The sequence below is a fragment of the Cyprinus carpio genome, chromosome A18 (assembly GCF_018340385.1).
Source record: "Cyprinus carpio isolate SPL01 chromosome A18, ASM1834038v1, whole genome shotgun sequence".
Taxonomy (NCBI): domain Eukaryota; kingdom Metazoa; phylum Chordata; class Actinopteri; order Cypriniformes; family Cyprinidae; genus Cyprinus; species Cyprinus carpio.
Genome location: NC_056589.1, coordinates 18,821,861 through 18,842,138, shown reverse-complemented (window position 1 = coordinate 18,842,138; position 20,278 = coordinate 18,821,861). Strand labels below are relative to the sequence as shown.

The 20,278-nt window shown below is 35.8% G+C and overlaps 1 protein-coding gene and 1 pseudogene across 2 annotated transcripts in view; one reads left to right on the top strand and one right to left on the bottom strand.

Moving 5' to 3' along the window:
* The window catches only part of LOC109109321 (N-terminal EF-hand calcium-binding protein 2-like), a 75,792-nt gene extending 60,317 nt beyond the window's left edge, over window positions 1-15,475 (top strand). The window contains exons 8-13 of one of the 2 annotated variants that reach the window (XM_042775246.1): window positions 2,264-2,343; window positions 6,744-6,800; window positions 10,900-11,012; window positions 13,183-13,260; window positions 13,557-13,648; window positions 13,952-15,475. In XM_042775246.1, the coding sequence (XP_042631180.1) occupies window positions 2,264-2,343; window positions 6,744-6,800; window positions 10,900-11,012; window positions 13,183-13,260; window positions 13,557-13,648; window positions 13,952-13,980 (449 nt within the window). In that variant the 3' untranslated portion in view covers window positions 13,981-15,475. The remainder of the gene's footprint in view (window positions 1-2,263; window positions 2,344-6,743; window positions 6,801-10,899; window positions 11,013-13,182; window positions 13,261-13,556; window positions 13,649-13,951) is intronic. The other variant, XM_042775247.1, reaches the window with a different exon arrangement.
* Window positions 15,476-15,498: 23 nt separating this feature from the next.
* Window positions 15,499-20,278, bottom strand: LOC109083543 (annotated as a pseudogene).

Sequence of the window (20,278 nt, the reverse complement as noted above, 5' to 3'; positions counted from 1 at the left end):
CGAAGAGGTCTGTTTCATGGGTGACATTCAAACACTGGCACTAGTTTTAAATTTCCCCTAGACACTGATAAAGCTGACTCGGCTCACAATAAAAGGGCCATACTAACTGTCAGCTCCGGCAGGGAGAGCCGTGATTGGAGCGTGCTGTCCAAGCTGTAGTTTATGAGCATATTTATCAATACTTCTGCAAGACTTGCTTTGCACATGGCACTTTTTCTCCCATCAGTTAATCACAGGCTTTTCTCAGATTGCTTTCCTTCTCTCACTCTGCTCTCCGTCTTATTTCTGCTCATATTGCACAAACACACACACAGGCTCAGTTCTATCGGATTGATTCATACAGTTCGATGATATACAGTGATTCTTCTGATACTGGATTACCATTATTGGATATTTAATTGTGCATGCACATTTCTCCTGATTTAAATTCAATTTGTAATGTTGTGGTGCCTGAATTCACTTGTAGCATTTAAATCAGGCAAATTATAAATAAATAAACCCCTCTGTAAAAACCTTCAGAATATGGATAGAAATAAAAGTTTTCATGTATATACACTAAATGCTACTGAGGTGGAGAGGTGGAGAAAAAAAATCTAAATGTTTTGAGAAAAAGGCCTTTAAATATATACCTTGTAAATTAAATGGATGAAGTGCCATAAAAACAACACTTAAAAGTGTATTTTGAATATTTTCTTTCCACTAGTTTGAAACAGCACTTTATGAAAAGCCAGATAGCCCCAATTCTCAAAATTGACCAATGAATAAAAAAAAAAACCTGTTGTGCCTGGTGAGTCTCTCCTTAAGTTTGCCTTTTTTTGGTCATTGTGTTTCATAATGTTTCCATCTAGGCAAGACTTTTTCCAATTTTTCCATAGATACCATATTGGCATGTCATTCATTTGACAGCACTAAATCTGGAAGGAGCAGGTGGTCAGGGAAGAGTTTGGGTTCGGCCCAGGTTGGTCCTGAATGGAGTCTGAACTGATGTTCTTTCCAAGTCAGTATGTCGTGGCTAAAGTGCCCAAGCTAATTAACATGACAGTCTCATAAGCAGGAAGACCATGTGGCAACTCTCCCAGATTATCTTCATCCGTTCCCATCTTTACTGTATGAGTGAAGAAATGTCTGTTGCTATATTGCTGTTCTTATGAAAAAAAAAATGGAGACATAATTACAACATTACAAGCTATATTAGAATTTTCAGTGCTGTGATTTTATGGCAAAATCTGCAGAATTCTGTGGCATACTGTAATACTGACCTTAAACCAAACTCAAACTCGAGTCACCTGAAGGCAGTGAGTTAAATGAACCTGAGAGTATTCTTATAGGTAGAAAACATAAAGAAATTAGCAAAAATATTTCCTAAATAAACATAAAATGGTGGGCGATGTGTAGATGGGTAGGCATTGAATCTGAAATCTGCTAAACATTCTATGCAGTTCTCATGGGACTGTTTCTCATCATGAAAGGAACATGTTTACATGAGCTGTGTACATCTATCTGATGCATGTTTCACAGTATGCTGTGCTACAGTATGCCTTAATATTATTCATTTTTAGGAAACTTCAAACTGGTCTCAGTTCAGTACTGTATCATACTGATTTAGTGACCATTTCTCTGTGCTTTTAAAAGGTTTCAGACCCTGTTCGTTTGGTCCCGCTATTGCTATGGTAACAGTTAATGTGTTCCAAAGTGTCTTCCCTCCCCGTTATCCTGGCCTCATCAACACAAGGGAGGTGTTAAGGCATAATTGGTTTGGCACCTCAAGTAGGGCTGATTTCAAAGGCAGGAAAACCTTTTCTCTCATTAATAGGATCTGTCATTGCATAAAAGAAAGAAATGAAGGGTAGAAATCATGTTAATCACTCTCCATTCGTGTTGTTTTTGTGAAAAACAATATCCTTACAGTATGAACTCATAATTCATAATGGCGATACTACCATAGTACAGTCATGGTATCAGATGGTAATACTATGGTACAATTCCAGAAAACCGTGGTAGTACTTTCAGGACTTTCTTATGTGTCATCTGCCCTAACGAACACCTTTTGATGTGTAAAAAATCAAAGTAGTTTTCAAAGATGTGTAAACGTCCATTATAATCTTTGTAATAACTTGCGCTCATTAATTATATCTGAACGTTTGATCTGCCCTGTCGCATTGCTATGACAGCCACTCTGAGATGAGGTTTCAGGTGCCTGGCAGAGTAAAACATTGATGAAACGATCTGCAAATTATGCATTGTGCCTCTCTGTCTCTGTCAGGAGCTGTGGAGGTGAGAAAAGAAGGACTTGAGGCACAGATCAGCCGACTGGCTGAGCTGATTGGACGTCTGGAGAATAAGGTAAGAGGTTTGTCTTAAAATACTGAGAGGTCAAGTGCTTCCTCCTGGGAAGAGTCTTATAATAGCAAGAGGTCAAAATCCACAGACCCGTGCAGATGCAATCTAGTGTATTAAAACCCTGAAAATGAAAACAAATGGAAAGATATAGCTTAGTTTCTGGTTTTATGGCAAGTGATAACATAATAATTCATAGATTTCAAGGGTGTTTTGTATGAGCAGTTGTTATTTGTTTCAAATAAAATTGAAATATCATATAAGTAACACTGTACAAAAGTGTTTTATGTTTTAGAGAGTGGCAGGTGTTGACTGTGAGGGCTGTTTTACTGGTCTGTAAATTGGCCTTGCTTGTTACTGCTCTGTTAGTTATTATTTCTGAAAAATGCATAAACTTGATGACACTTTGATATGACTTGATTTGGTTAAATAGTATATCATTATAAACAAATATTATAATGATTGTTTGATGACAGTCTCAAGTTTATACTACCATTCAAAAGTTTAGAGTAAGTTAATAAATGCTGTTCTTTTGAACTTTCTATTCATCAAGAAATCCTTAAAAAAGTGTATCATGTTTATCACAAAAATATGAAGCAGCAGAAGTGCAGAAGTGTGTACAGTGATAGTCATGTAACACTGAAGATTTGAATAATGGTTGCTGAAAATTCTGCTTTGCCATCACAGGAATAAATTATGTTTTAAAATATATTAAAATAGAAAACGATTAATTTAAATTGAAATAATGTTTCACAATATTACAATTTTTACTGTATTTTTTATCAAATAAATGCTGCCTTGGTGAGCCTTCTTTTAAAAACATAAACAGACACACAAAAAACGTACCAACCACAAACTTTTGAACGGTATTATAAGGGTAACCTGTAAACATCAGAGATGGTACATACATTTTTATTAGTTTAAAGACCATGGCATTCCAAAACGACAACAAAGAAAGCTGACTGTGTTGTTGTCTCACATCCCGTAAAAACATTGCAATGTCTACAGCCAACGGCCAATTAACATCTACGTTCTGTAGCTGTGTGAGAGGAAATAACTGTTTGTATCTGTAAAATTAGAACAGCATTCATTTGATTGATCAGATTGATCTGTCGACTTGTTGACTTTGTTGTGGAAAGAGCTTTTCTGTTCCACTTCCTATACGTAAAATACAGCTCTGTAATTTCTTCTACTGCTGCACATACTGTACATCCACTTATGCACACTCTAATAATTACACACATTCATATGTAAAGCCCTGTGAGGTGATTCAAATTGCATTTAGCAAAGCCAGTAATCTTTTCTTCCTATAGTTATTACTTGCACTGCTTAGGAGAGCAGTGAAGGAGGGCAGGAATGATACGGTGAAACAAAGAAAGCAATTAAACCGACCTGTCAACCACAGTACTGCACTAGTAGATGACTGTTTTTACCATTATATTCTTTTCACTCAACATTTATGTAACTTTTATTTTTTGGTTAACCATTATTTCAACATCTGTCTCTTTGCTGCTATTGGTCATTTTATTATGTGTGTCTGATAGACATTGAGCACAGTGGACTAATAGAGTCCCCAGTTAAAACTTTTTGCAGACAGGTTTTTATTGCTGGAGCTAAGAATAGCCAAACCTACCCAACTGGTTTATTCCTATCTCAGTTGAAGGGAGGTTCTGACACATCCTGGGATGAAAGAGAGGATGTCTGGGTTGAGCTGCAGAAAATGCTGTGGAACTGGATGATTTTTTTGATTTCGGTCCAGAGACAGATTAACAGGGATACATGCATATACAATCAATTCTATAATGCAGGAAGATAAATCTTTTGAAGGCCTTCATTTTAAATTAATAAACCTGAAAATTATAATTTTGTGATATGCAATACTGTTCAAAAGTTGGGGTCAGTAAGATTTTTTTAAAGAAAATTTTAAAGAAAATATTCGACAAGGAGTCTTAATTGATCAGGAGGGACAGTAAAAACATTTATAATGTTACCAAGGATTTCTATTTCAAATAAATGCTGTTCTCTTGAACTTTCTCTTCATCAAAGAATCCTGAAGAAATGTATCATAGTTTCCACAAAATTTTTAAGCAGCACAACTGTTTTCAACATTAAGAAATGTTTCTTGATCAGTAAATCAGCATATTAGAATGATTTCTGGAGGATCAAGTGAAACTGAAGATTGCAGTAATGGCTGCTGAAATTTCAGATTTGCCATCAAGGGAATAAATTAAATTTAAAATATATTCAAATAGAAAACCATTAATTTAAAATTGTAATTATATATCACAATGTTGCAGTTTTTAACTGTATTTTTGGTCAAATAAATGCAGTCTTTGTGAGCATAAGAGATTTCTTTTAAAAACATTAAAAAAAATATATTAACCCCAAACTTCTGAATGATAGTGTATATAATAGTTACTACATAGTTACTTTTAATAATTTAAAACTTTTTTGATCTTTTAGTGACTTGGTTCTCTTTCATCTGCTTGACTGCAGTGCTTTACACAATAGTATTATTAACTCATTCTGAGTTTGAATTTTGTTTGAATAGAAATAATTGACTGTCTTTTGATAGTTTGGCTTGCCTTCAAAGTTCTCAAATCAGTGACAAATTTTTCCAGTTGCCTTGTTGAACTCTGTTCTTCTGCTCAGTCCACTGTGAGATCTGCCATTGTTGATCAATACAACCAGACCTGCAGCACAGCTTGCTTAACACATGCTTTTCTAAACATCTATTTAATTGAAATGTCAAACATAGCGCTGTACGTCTGTCCTGTCCTGTTCCCCATTCTCACTGTCGCTTTAGCAGACAGGGCAGCCTGACTTTGGAGACCCACTTTGGCTCACAGCTGGATCAGTCATCAGAACGCTCTTGTTGTCTGCATAATGTACCCACACAGCTTTAGGAAATGCATCATTTCCTTTTCCATCCGGTTGTGGCACCCTGATAGCCTCCAATCACTGTGGAGACGAACACTCAAGCCATTCCTGCAGTATTCATACTCAACAGTGCAGCGGTTGTCATTTTTGCTATTATTTTTGATGGATAACCCGCCATTACTTTTCACAGTAAGAGAGACAGCTGCATGAATTTGTGGCATCATTACCGGTCATTATGTACTCCGTCATTCCGTGATGGGAAAGAATATTCCACACTATCCCTGTTGACTTATGGGTGGACTGACAGGAGATACCAGCATCTCTCTTTTTATGAGGCACATAATGATTCATACATTGCAATGGTGTTAACTTTTTAGAGTCAGGGATGCTGTAAATTCCTCATGAATTCATAAAGTATTGGAATATAGTGAGAATATGTGAAATATATACTGTTCTTGTTCTCAGCTTTTTTATTATCTGCATACATCATTACATCCCAGTGACAGTGCTTGTAGCCTTTACATGGAGGAAGGGAAATACTTGCAGGCTTTCTTTCACTGCTCAGATATGAAACATGTCCTGCAACTTTACCTACCATTATATGTTATAAGCAAATCTAGTTTGAAATTAATCAGAGTTGAGAATAAACTAGTATTTCCTTAACCCAAATGTACCATTTCATGTGTAATTCCCTGTTTTAAATTTATAATCAACACATTTTTATCACTTTTTACTCATTTCTACTCAGTGTTTCATCTAGAAATGTTAACTTTTCAAAATAGAAATATACATACTGTATGTATTTTTAAGAAAACTTTAGGACTGAAGAAAGACATTAATATACCTTTTTTAAGTTTCACAGCTGTGTCGCTGTGAACAATGTCAGATATTCATGAAAACATTTGAAAAATCAGGCAAAATCAAAGTCAGTTGCCATCCTGAAGGTTTCCATATTTCATCTGCTATGAGTTCCAGCACATCACACAGGCCCTTCTGTATTTGTTTTTTGTACTTTATAAGTAATTATGCTTAATTTTCTGTGATTTGTCAACTCAATCACACAAATTGTGAAGAAATTTGAGATTTTATGTCCTATTCATAGTTAGAAACACCTGAATAACTAAATAGCTTCTGTATGATTTTCTGATTGTGGTGAAAAACATTCTTTAATTCATTGACGTGAATGCTAAATTTGAATACAAATATAATAAATATTTAATATTATTTTAACTCTTTCGTTATTGACCCACACTGAATGATGGGCGATTATACACAATTATGAAAACATGAACTTCTTAAACATATTAATTCAAAATGATACATAAACTGTTTTTATTAAAATTGTTTTAGTTTCTTCCTTCCTTTCTTTCTTTCTTTTTTTATTGTAAAGTCTGACAGATGTGTTTAAGTGATTCATCTCTTGAGCTCACCTGACTGAGTGTTTGCAGACAGACAGCAGCAGTGAAGGGCAGCTGAGGGGGACAGTGAATTCACTAGTGGCTTTTCTGTTCTGGTTTTTGTTGCAGACAGTTTGGTTTGACCTACATCAGCGACTAACAGACACTGATGGCACAACTAGCGCAGTAAGTACTAAAGCACGACTTACATACCAAAGAGCATGAAAAAGTGCATAAAAAGAAAAATGCATGACCAATTTCACCTTTTCCCTCCATGTAAAAACACAAAAACAGCGTTAATAATTAAAAGCAGTGAATAAACCCGTCAAATCAAGATTGACTCCTCGTGGGTCTCTCCAGAGCTCCTCATGCTGTTCCACACACCTGCAGCAAATCTGCCACCTGTTCCTCAGGATTCATCCACATTTCTTTCTCAATATGAAAGCACCAAAACCGTGTTTAATACCAGCATGCTCCGGGAGTCATTTGTGCCTCTAAAAGATAAGAGGCAGTCTCACACTACACCTCGCCAGGCCACAAATCAGCCCCGCTCTGTGGACCAATGATACACACAGCAGCACATGATGGGAATGTACAGAAATATCATACGGTTTTGTTCAGTGAAAGTGTGGGAGTGCTGGGATTTCAGCTCTTGTAGAACTTTGTGATTTAAAAGTTTTATATCTAATAAAGAAAAGATTGCTTTGTTTAAAAACAGGAAAAAGTTCAACTGAGTTTAGTGTGTAGCAGAGATCTTAGCTCAAATTGACTCCCATCTTATTGACATTGGAGGGATCAGGGGTAATTGAGTCATTCCTTTTTATCCATTAATCCTTGTCAATGGGGTTTGAACGGGTTCCACCTGACAGCTTCAGAGTGTGCGTCTGTGTTTGTTGGTTAACACAAGCTTTATCTTGGGACCCGTAAAATATTTCTTGAAATAATCACACCTACAATAATATTAGGGTGTCCTGCAGTGAATATTATACAGACCAGAAATTTGCCATTTTAAAACAATGACTGTACCATTTCCGTGTTATTTCTTTGTTTATAAGTGAATATTGCTCCATTTGTTTATAGTAAATTGCATGCTTTTGACTTTTGTATGACAGGAATGCATTTTAACGAAATTAACCTAATTTTAATGTAATGCCGAGTATTTAAAAGAAAAGGGACATGTACAAGTAACTGTAGATTTTTATTACAGCAATAGTGTATTTCTTCACACCCTCATATATTTGAATATGTATGAATGCATATATTAGCATATGATCATTGCTACTTAGGTTTTTGGTTTTCATCCTGTAAATATTTAGGTAAATCTTTACAGTGAGCTACATACAGGTTGTACATTTCACACGTATATAAACAAAATGTTCAGGCATCACATTGGCAATGTGTTGACACCTTCAAATATAAGAAAACAATGGCTTTTTGAAGTCTATAACAACGTGGAAATGCTACAAGAAGGGTGGGGTCTTATCTTCTTTTCAAGACGTTTTTATAGAGAGAGGACTAAATACTGATCAGTCCAACAGCTTCTATTTTTTTTTTTTATTCACTACATCTCTGAAAGCCATCTTTACTCATTAAAAAGCAGCTCGTTTAAAGAGATGCTGACGTTCAGAAGGGGTGAAATTAAAATTTACCAGTGAAAGGAAAAATGGGGTAGAAAGATGCCAATCAGAAAGAAATGGGATGGTATCCCCCAGTTTCCATGGTAACGGTGAAAATTCCTCAAACCCTCTGAGGTTTCTACCATTTTTTATGGACTCATACTGTACCTGAGACATTCTATTCACTTACATGGTAGGAAATTGTGCGCATAAAATACTCTCTCCTCTCTGTACCTGAGACATTCTATTCACTTACATGGTAGGAAATTGTGCACATATTTTGTTTTTTTGTGTGTGTGTGTGTGTGTGTCTGTTTTACAGTCTGATGCATAATGTAGAAGTGGAGCAGTTCAACTCCACGGGTTCATTAGTTTAGGTTCCCTTCTGAGCTAAAAAGAAACACTCTCCCTCTCACACACACACACACGTGCATACACTTCATACACAAAGCATACTGACCACATCAGGGATTGTTAATTCCACATAAACCCAAATGAGAGACATTGCAATACACCCAGGAAATATTGCTTAAGGAAATTTAAACTGGCTCCAATCAGAGTGAGAGATTTAAGGATTCTAATAATACAGTATCCCACTGATCCCAAAGCCTCTTAACAGACTGTGGGTCACAATTGCTTCATCTGCAGAGCTTTGTTTTATCAGTTTATTTCACAGCACTGAGTCTGAATGAAGCCCCCTCACTGTTCAAACAAACACTGAAGACTAATGAAAGACATTAGAGCAATCGGTTGCAATGCAGCTCGTTTGGATCAGTCACATGTCGAAATGCGAAGAAAATTGGATTCCGAATCCTCTTGCATTTCTCTAATTATTTGTATGTGCCCATCAGATCAGGCCTTCAGTGGAGGAGAAAGGGAAGGCAGAATGATACTTATTGAGTTTTGTGTATGTTGGGTAATGTAGTGTTTCTGATTGCATTCTGATTAGTGTTGGGTGGCATAGTGCTCTTGATTAAGTTCAGGGTTTATTGCCATGCTTCTGCTCTTTCATTGTCCTCCCCTTCGGGGAACAGGACAGCTTTCAAATCAAACGGCCTAATGGTTTTCACTTAGGTTTTATATTTCCCACCTGCCGGGGAACAGCACATGTTCTATTAAAGATGTGACACCTTAGTTATAGCATACACTACATACAAAAAATACACCTTGGTTTCTCTAAAAACCACATTTTCTTCACTATTTAATGCCTGTAATGTTATGATTTGTGTTGTTGTGTGGTTGTTTGATTGTAGTATGGCATATAAAAGTTATAGCCAAACCCAAAATGAACTGTAAGACTTTTCTGTTTGGGAAAATCTAAATAATTCTGCAAAGTTTACCAGGTGCGGTGGGCCTGGTTATAGGATAATATACAGAACTTTTCAAAAGTTTGGGGACACTCACCAAGGCTGCATTTATTTGATCAAAAATACAGTAAAAACAGTAATATTGTGAACTATTATTAGAAATTAAAATTGCTGTTTTTTGTTTTACTGTTTTAAAATATAATTAATTCCTATAATTGCAAAGCTGAATTTTCAGCATCATTACTCCAGTCTTCAATGTCACACAATTCTTCAGAATCCATGCTAATATGCTGATTTGGTGCTCAAGAAACATGTTTATGTATCAGTTATTCTGCTTATTTTTGTGCAAACCATGATACATTTACAGGATTCTTTGATGAATATTTATTTTAAATAGAAATCTGTTGTAACTTAAATGTTTTACAGACACTTTTGATTAATTTAATTTATAATTGTTCAATAAAAGTATTCAACATCCTACTGACCCCAAACTTTTGAACTGTGGTGCATTATAAACATTTTAGAGAACATTGCTTCAGGTTTAAAAGACGTGCATAAAGGCATCTTAACTTTTATGATTTTCAGCATGTAAATGCAGATGTTAATCAACATGTTAGGCTCCTCAGGGTGTTCTGCAGTGTGGAAATAGTCTGCCAAGCAATTATTACATTATTATTAATATCAGTTATTTAATCAAATCTCTCAGACTTAATCAAATTGGTTCAAGATGACGGCACCAATTTAGAAAGGAGTGGGAAGCTTGAGTGACGTGTTACACGGGAGGTGCAATTATGTGAAATAGACAAGTCAGAAGAGGTTCATTTTCATTTCCGTTAAATTCTAGATTATTCCTTCTGGGAGTATTATGATTTTTTTTTCAGTGCTTGTTGCAAAGGCCAGTTTTAAACCCAGTACTGTACTTTATTTGGTAGCCAACCACACTCCCACAATTCTACATCATTTACTGATTACACTGGGAATTAATTAGTTACTTAGGCGACGATCCAAAATAAGAGGCTGTATTGATTTTACAGTCTGGTATGTGTATCATATTTATTTCTCCTTCTCCTAAATGAGTAACTATATGCAGATCTTGCATAACCCTTCAGCTGCAGTATAGACCATAACTCTTAGTAAATGAGGGTCAAAGCCTTTAAGGCAGTTTGCTTTTCCTTAACGGTGTTAGAATTAAATGTTTATAACTTAAACCCTTCTGCTGTGATTTGAGTCTCTAAATATGTCTGTTTTATTTATTCATTTATTTATTTATTTTGCCTAAAGAGAATATTAAGTGAATATTAACATCAAGACAAATGTTAATAATATTCAAAGCGTTCCTGTTGCTTTCTTTCTCTTTCTTCAGTCTCTCTACCTGATCCGCCAGGAGATGAAAGTGTCCCAGAAGCAGCTGGGAGAGTTCTGCGAGGCCCTGAAACAATACCTGAAGAATGTGTCTGCTCAGAGAGACTGTTTCCAGTGAGTTAAGTTCATGTGTTTGTCTTAAACTTGACCTTCTAGTGAGTATTTTTATCATTCCCTCCTTTTGTCTCAATGCATCATATTCAGTTAAACCGGATAAGTCGTTATGAATACTTATAAAAAGTATTCTTTGCTTTTTTGTGATGTCAGACTGAAATGTTTTCAGTTACTTTTTGTCTGCTGAGGGAATGTTCTACAGAAGTTTCATATATTTCAAAATGTCTGTTGGAGGGTTGCAAAAACTATACCGCTGTGCATTTCTTAGAGAATGAACCTGTGCATCTCTCATAAATGCATGTGTCTCAACATTGTGTATTTATCCCTGATGTGTGGAAATACAACACTGTATCATTTTGCCTCCTGTGGATAAAGATGGCAGGCGAGCAGAGGGGAGTGTGGTTATTCTAGCTCATGAATTAATTTGCTAATAAATTGCTGCTTTTTCTGCAGTATACACATCATTTACAAAGCCCGAAAATATCAAAATTGTCCTGAAATGTTTTCAAATCAGTAAGTTTGTGTTCCCTGCCACCATTCAAAAGGGGCCAGTACGTTTTTTTAAATTGTATTTTTAAGAAAGTAATACTTAAATTATTCAGCACAGATGCATTAAACTGATCAAAAGTGACAGTAAAGACATTGAATCCAGAAAAAAATGTATCCACAGAAAAATCCTAAGCAGCACAAATGTTTTCAGCAATGATTAATTGAGCACTAGATCAGCCTTGCCATCACAGGAATAATTTAAATACATTATAAATACATTATGTAAAATACATTAAAATTAAAACTTTTAAATTATAATAATATTTAACAATTTTGCTGTTATTACTGTATTTAGATCAAATAAATGCAGTAATACTGAGCATAAGAGACCTTTTTCACAAACATGAAAACACTGACCCCAAACTTTTGAACAGTAGTTGCTTCATTTTGAAATTTTTGGTCAGACCACAATTGAGAGCTATTATTTTCAGCCCCACAGGATAAAATATTAATTTAAGAGCAGTGAGTAAAATTGGTCCTTTGTAGTGTTTCTCAAGGAAACTCCCTGAGTCTGTTCTCTGAGAAAGGACTTTGTGTGACAACATTTTGTACTGCCGTCAAGATTCACATCAGGCTAGTGAATAATTGATCAGTGAGAACATCTGCACGCTTCTGCAAATACCCCATTGCTGCTGAACTGTCATCTCTGTAACCTCCCTTTTATCCACCTTATTTTTTTCAACTTTCCTCCTCTCTATTACTCTGTTATCATGGTCTGTTTGTGAATTTTTATTTTTTTTGAGGGTGCTGATTGAAATGCTGCTTCATTTTTACAACCGCTCTTATAACTCAATAACACCAAGCCACTGACTGGCCTGCAATTCTGTTGTTCACAACCATAACACACCTGTACAGTTACTAAAGTCAAAATGAAACCACAATTGAACAATTCCTCTTAAACGACTTTTCCTTTCTGCTGTTTTGCCATGCAGGCTATAGGGTAATGATAATTAATAGTCTAAAAGCTCACATTCAGTCTGCATTCTGGTATGTAATCCCCACTTTTCGCCATCCAAATGATTCTTCTGTTCTGTATTTATTATTGAATATCTTGTTTCTATCTTAAATGCATCAAATTACAGAAGTAAAATGGATAGCAGAAACAATTAACAATTTTAAACAATTTTAAAGCTGGAGACATGACATGGTAGTTTCTGTAACATGTGGGCGACCCAAGATTGAGTAAAGCTTCCCCATCCAGAAAGCAGTCCAGAAGCTGCAGTACTTGCTGCAGTTTTGCAGCCTCTAATGAAAGTTTGAGGAGTGTGTGGGGATTGTCTGAACTGGCTGATGTTTAGACTTCTGTTGATTTATCGAGCTAATGCTAATCATTGCTACAGCTGCACCCCTTTAGGCAAAAAAAAAAAAAAATCAGAGCAGGAATTGTGAGGAGGTACTGCCATCAAGTGGAGGGTCATACAGTACAGTGGATAAATATGGTTTTGTTTACATTTTTTTCTACTCATCGAACTCATTTTCCTTATTTTCTATATTCTCACTGTTTTTTTTATAAAATGTTTTCCATCAGGCTGCTGAATCATTGTTTGTGAAAAGTATGAGAATGAAAGAGTGTACTGTAGAGTGTTTTTTCACTTTTGTACTTCTGTTCATCTCTCTCCAGTGTGACGGCTGTGCGGCTGCCTGACGGCCTTTCCTTTGTGGTGTACGAGTTCTGGGATGGAGAGGAGGAATGGAAGAGGTACAGTGAGACACCTTTTCTCCTGTGTGTGATCTTCTCTAAACTCTGCTCTACTTGATTGTCATTAGCACCTAAATTATTTTGAGACAAGACATGAAAATAAAAAACTAACATTTTATTTATTTATTTCATAAAAGTTACATTCAAAAACCTCTTGGCTCAAAAATCTGAGGGTCAAAACTAAAAATATATTATTGGTGCTATTTTGCATCTAAAGTCATTACGTTGCTGGAACTGTATTTTTTTCTTTTTTTTTTTTTTTGCTCCTTTTCTAACCTTCTCTGCTTCTCTCTCAGGCACCTTCAGACTGCAGCTTGCAAGGCTTTCCAGCATGTGAAAGTGGATACTCTGTGCCAGCCCGAGGCTTTGTCTGCTGTCGCTGTGCCTGGTACGTTCCACTACTGCCAGCCTTAGGGGCTGCTATGGGCATTGGTGCCAAGCCAGCCTTTGATGCTGCTTTTTTGTGTCTTGTGTCTGTGGGGTGATGTCCTTACATTTCACAGCCATTAAGTATTCCTACCTGCCCTACAGGATTACTCTCATTTTCAGCATGCCTGTCCTCTGACATTCTCTGCATTAATATCTTTTGAAGTTCGAAATCTCTCAAGCTTATTTCAGCTGTAGGTCAGGAGACAAAATAAACAGTGTAATTATCCTACATAGCTGTAAATCTCTTTCTCTCTCTTTCTAGCCGCCTGGTGCAGCTTGAACAGAGACTGAGAAGCGAGCTGGTCTGCAGGTGGAACGGTCCCGCCTTATGCCTGAAAACCTTCTCTTTTTCTCCTCTTCCTCCCTCTGTCACAGTCCCTGCTATCTTAACTACCCCTCCCCCATCCCTTTCTCTCTGTGCTCTCCCCACTCTGTCTCCTTCTTTTTGTAATCACTTGTTTACACAGTATCCATTTGATATTGAGCCAAAAGTAGTGTCGGCTGCAGAGAACGTCAGACACAGTACTGATTCCCTCTTCACCCACCACTGCAACATACAGAAAACTCCCCAGAGCATTTGGGAACCTCACCTGGTTGATTTGCATTTGAAATATCAACAGCATAAACAGTCTCTTCAAACTAGATGAGGCTGATTAATATTGCATCCCAATTCAAACATGCATCCAGTGCTTTGCAAACAGTTCCCTGTGGTACAACTTCTGAGAAGACAAAAACTGTGCAGCAAAGTATTTCTACAGCCGTCCATGGACATTAGTGTTTCTGTAAAGGTCATTTGAAATTAGTTATAGTGTTATAAGTGCTTTGAACCGTATCTTCATGACGCATTTGTGTAACGCACTGAGCCACGTAGAGAGACTGGTACTTTTGTTAAAACATGACCATGACGCATTCTGCCAGTCAAAGGGCCTACATTTACAACACACCAAATAAACATCTGGTCCAAAAGCACAATGTACCTGAAGTATAGATGAAATGCTTATGTAATTGAGATTTGCTGGTAGAGAGTAGATAATATCCTGAGTAATAACAGCATTATATTAAACATTTTATGTTGATAATTTTTGAAAGATAATATTTGGATCTAGGAAGAGTGCATAGAGTTAGATAGTGGCATTAAAATTTTATTCCATCAGTTTTATTGCTTCTCTATAATTGAACATTTGGCATCATGTCGTTTCTCAGGACAAGCAAAAAATGTCCTCATAGTAGAGGATTTTTCAAAGTGGGTCAGGCTTTCACATCTCTCATTTGTTGATCAGTAACTCAAAGGCTGTTGTATTTGTGTGGATTTATGGTTGGCTCAATGTGTAAACAACTCAAAAACCAACGCGGCCCAAACTGCATCGTTCCTTTCCGTTTTCTTTCCCACCAATCCTGCCTTCTGTTTGGTTTGTTTATCCCTCACAGTGAGTGCATGTAACAAATGAATGTCCAGTAAATTATTTGCCGTAGAATTTAGCTGTGCTACTTTAAATGGATTTTGTGCATTTCTTATTTTATTTTATATTACTCCAGTAACGGAACAAAAAAATCTCTCTATATATATGAATTGAATAAAACTTACTATATGAGCAGTCACTTTTAATGGCATTGTTTGATGAAATACTACTTCTTATACTCATGTATGTTTCCGTATACTGGCTTTCTCTCTTATAAGTGAGTGTAGAGATTTATTGCAGGGATGCAAAGTATTATATTCGTCTTAAATTTGTTAAAATTCTAGATTATGTAGAGTGCTGCTATTCAATAAAGTACTGAAAAAGGATCTGTCTCTGCATTTTTTAGCTGTTTTTCAGTCATTGGGTGTTGAAATGAACTGATTTTGAATTAACTAAAAAATTGTTCAAAGATAATTTATATAAAAATGTGTTTATTAAATTACAAATTTGCTTGTGTGTACAAGAGTGGTTCCAATGAGCCCTAAAGAATAGTCCAAATATAAATACACAGCTTCAGCTCTTTTTCTAATTTCATATCCTATATTCTTTTATTATAACTAAGCTGACATCTGTCCCAATGTGACATTGGCCATTAAAATGGCAGAACATTCAAAAATGACAATATATAAATATTTCAGATTTACATAACATGTTTGTTTGAGGTATTCCATACAAATTTGATTGTACATAACTCCATTTTTAAGGAATTATTCCATACGTGATGTACTGGAGCAATGTCTAAAATTATGCCAACCCATACAATACAAAATCCTTGTGTTGAACAGTAACAGCCAGAAATTTAAATATCACTTATGAGTTGCATGATCGCAATGGAAGTGCTCTGGCCAAATATATAGGTACCACAGAAAAGTGTGATCATTCCCCATGTGATCAGAAGATATCTGGGACAAAACAAAGCATACAAACAAAAGGTTATTGTGAAAGTAAAAGAATAAGTATACATTTTATTAAACATCCAAAACAGAATCCTACAGCACTACGATATTGTATATCCCACTTCACTCACCTCATTGTAAAAGAAATTGACTCTGACTGCACCACAAATATTAGGCGAAGTCCTTCAATAAAAATTTATGCAAACGAATACAAAATGATATGAATATACACATCATGCTACATTATACCAAAACGCACAGACACTGTGTTGTGAGAATCAAGCTGAACCCATTATTCTTATTTAAACTTGTCATATCATGAGGAATATTTTTATAAATCAAAATGTAATAATAATAAAACAGAAGACTCCCTTTATGAATTAGAATATTAATTTTTCAAGACGACAGACACAATTACCTGGAAATATAAAGATGAAGAAAGCACTGACGACTCCGACAACACTGATCACTTTGCTAATGTCTGGAACAAACACTGCAATGAGAAGAGTGATTGTGACCCAGACTGTGGTCAAGGCAACACGGGTCCAGCTCTCGTAAGACTCTGTCACCGCTGTGTGTTTGTGTCGTCGCCGCAGCAGTGGATCCTGAATCACAGAACTACACACACAGACATGTCAATTCATCTATAAATGTACAGTAACTTTTTCCTAATAGCCATAAGACAGTTTGCTGTAAGCAAGACAATAATGGGGTAGATGGTGATGATTGATACTCCAAACGGGCGCCTGGCAACGATCATAGACACATCACCCCCCACTGTACAACATCAAAATATCAGGAGCAATGTTCTTCCCAAATGTCAGATAACCAAAGACTCCTACAAAACAGTCCAGCTCATCTGTTAAACAATATGCTCATTAGTAAATGTGTGTATGCCAGTCAACCATTACACTCTCCTTGAGAAAAAAAGAAAGTGATCTAGCATGAGCCAAGAAAACATATAAAACCTTTAACCTTCAGATCTGGCACAGCAACCGGTTCAGTAAATCATCAGAAATTAGAATCCTCAGAAATATGGTGTGAAATATAAGTAGAAGAATCTCTTACCATTAAGACATTAAAGTCCACTTTAAAGGGCCAGCGACATTCTTTTCATTAAATTCACTTGAGTGCTCTTGAATTTAGTGGCAAAGGTGAATTTTCAGCAGCCATTACTCCAGTCTTCAGTGTCACATGATCAGAAATCATTCTAATATAATTCTTATTATTATTAATATTGAAAAAAGTTGTGCTGCTTATTATTTTTGTATACATTTGATTTTTTTTCAGGATGCTTTGAATAGAAACACATTTATTTTAAAAAGAAGTTTTGTCGTTAGTGTCACTTTTAATCAATGCGTCCTGACTCAAAAAAAAATCTCTCTCTCTCTCTCTCTCTCTCTCTCTCTCTCTCTCTCATCTCTATATATATATATCTATATATATATATATATATATATCTCCGAAGTGAACAAAGTGGTTTGTAAAATTTAGCATTCACAACATAATTTTGTTAATGTACATGAAGCATGATTCCATATCAAGTTCTCTTATCGAGTTTCGGTAAATAAGCTGTAATTACTGACCAGTGAGAGAGTAGATGATAAGGCAGATGAACATGGATACCACAGAGATGAAGACCCAGTGGGACAACTTCCTGTTCTCAATACTACTGTAGACCGTAATGCAGACCTTGTGGCACTGAAACAGACACAGTATCAGCACAAGCACAGCTGTGTTCAAACATCTGATCTCCAGCACACTTTGCCTGCACCGAAAAAAGCTTTTCCTGTAATAACTAACTTTCTGCACTAGGCCATTTCTCACCGATTCCCCTGCTGCACAGCTCTTTCATATCTCCATTTCCCTCTTCCTTCCATTCCCGCCTTGTAATCAATCAGCTTCGGGCAGCGGACACAGAGTAATTCAGCACTCTTCTGCTATGCCAGTGGACTTTTATTACATTTCTGACAATCCCCCAGCGTTGACAAATAAAACTCACCTCAAAATAGCACCATTTTTCAAGCTTTGCATCAGACCTGACCTTAAATATTAAAGCGAGAGCAAAAGCAATTTGGTTTCCGCTCATTTGTGGACTGGAGTGATGATATTCAGTGAAAGAATTACTTTTTTTTACTCAAAGGTGAAATGGCAGCATGTTGAATAAAAGCAAGAAAACTCACCTGAAAGTCAAAGCAAATAGTCGGGATGATGCTTAACATCAAAGCCCATGAGCTTACTCTAAATAATAATAAAAATAATGATAGTTAAGCATGTGGCTTCACAGATGAAAGTTCCTGTGACCTTTTGCTTTCAGTTGAATGAGCCAATTGCATTCTCTCATCTACATTCTTTCAGTATGACAGTACGATTTGTTGAGCGACGGCAAGATGAAAGATGGTTCTGAAGATGCTGGGATCTTTTATACAATTTGCGACTAAATTTGAAAGCTCCGTCACTCCACACTCACCCACTGCTGTAAAGAGGAGACAGATTGATCTCATGGACGGGCCTCTTGTGGTATTTCACAATGATGGCTAAAGTGAGATACGTGGCAGCAAAAGTTCCTAGAACACTGAGCAAAAATAAATATCAAAGACTATTGATGAGAAAATAAATGCAGCTGCCATAAAACAAATTATCTTGATGATGCGTGGGGAAGAAAGCTTTGCTTATTAGTCAGAGGAGGGTCATTTTAAAGCTATTCATAATGCTGTGCACTGTCACGCCAATTGACCATAAAAGTCCTAATGAAAAATAGAAGCAATAGCACTTCATAAAATTCATGATAGCACAATCACAGTCTTTTTATTTACTTACTCCCAACTCTTTCCACCTAAACAGGCTTCCCACAGTTTTCAATCAAATTCCATGCCCTTTCCAAAAACATTTTGACTAAGACCCAAAAGAATCATTTGTAAACTGCTGCAAACAATTCACTAAAAGGAACCAATTTATAATCATTCACTTACAAACGGGACATCACTCTGACTTGTGAGTAAACGCCAATGTCTAACCTGTGCTTTCTGTAATCACTAGTATTACAGTAATTATTAATATTTTAATATATTATTATTTTATATATTTTTATTATTTATATTTAACATTTATATATTTTTTCTTAATTTTAATTGTTAGTAGTATTACATTGTTTTTTGTTATTTTACAATTTTAATTATTTTTTACAACAAAGCTACTACTTGTTTAAATTATTTTTTTTTTAAGTTTTAGTTATTTCTTTTTGTAATTTTATTTGTTTTTTTTTTTATTTTTATTTTTTTTTTCATTTATATTTATTTCAGTGACCAAAAATAACGTATAGTTTTAGTTAATAATAACACTGTTCTAAACAATATAGACAAGAAAATAAGCACAAATATATATATATATATATATATATATATATATATATATATATATATATATATATATGACAGAATACAGTTCCTCACCTGGTATACTTCTGTATGCCGATCCCCTTTGGGACAGAGAGAGGGGAAATGAAGAAAAGACACAGGAGAAACAGGACAAATCTCTGATCTGTCTTACCAGTAGTATGGCATCTCTGATTCTGGCAAGCCTGTGATTAACTCATATATAGAGACACACACTGGGAGAGATGAATGGAGATGGATCAATGTGAGGATCTAATGGATAATGACTACTTTACAAAGACACTATATGAGCAATTAGTAATAAAAAGCAAAGGTCAAAGTCTTATTAACAGCTTTACATTGCTTGCATTTCTGAAGCTGGTCCACTGATCAGGAAAACAAGATACATCTATTTAAATAAGACACAAATATATAATATCATGAATAGAATTAAAATAAGTGGAAATATGTCATTCAGACTTTCAACTAGAGTTACCTATACTGAAAAAATAGTTGTCTCAAGTGATCATTGGACACATTGGAAAGATAATTCTTTTAGTGTGCATATGATCGATTTGGTAGAAGCCACAGTGATGAAACCAGGTTAATTGAGTCATAAAATATTTAAACAATCAGTGTTTCATTGTAGCAACCGCACAGAGCTGCTTGCCATTTCCACAGTGACAGCTGAGTGAATTCCTCCAGCTTTCTCAAACGCCCAGAGAAAGATGAGAAGCACTGCACCCAGCGCTGACTTCAGCATGATGAAAACCACTCTGAACGAGCTCAGCTTCGCTCCGTTTGTGTCCAGAGAGGGCTTTGTTAAAAAGCTGAAATTTTCTTTAGCCAGCTCCTCCAT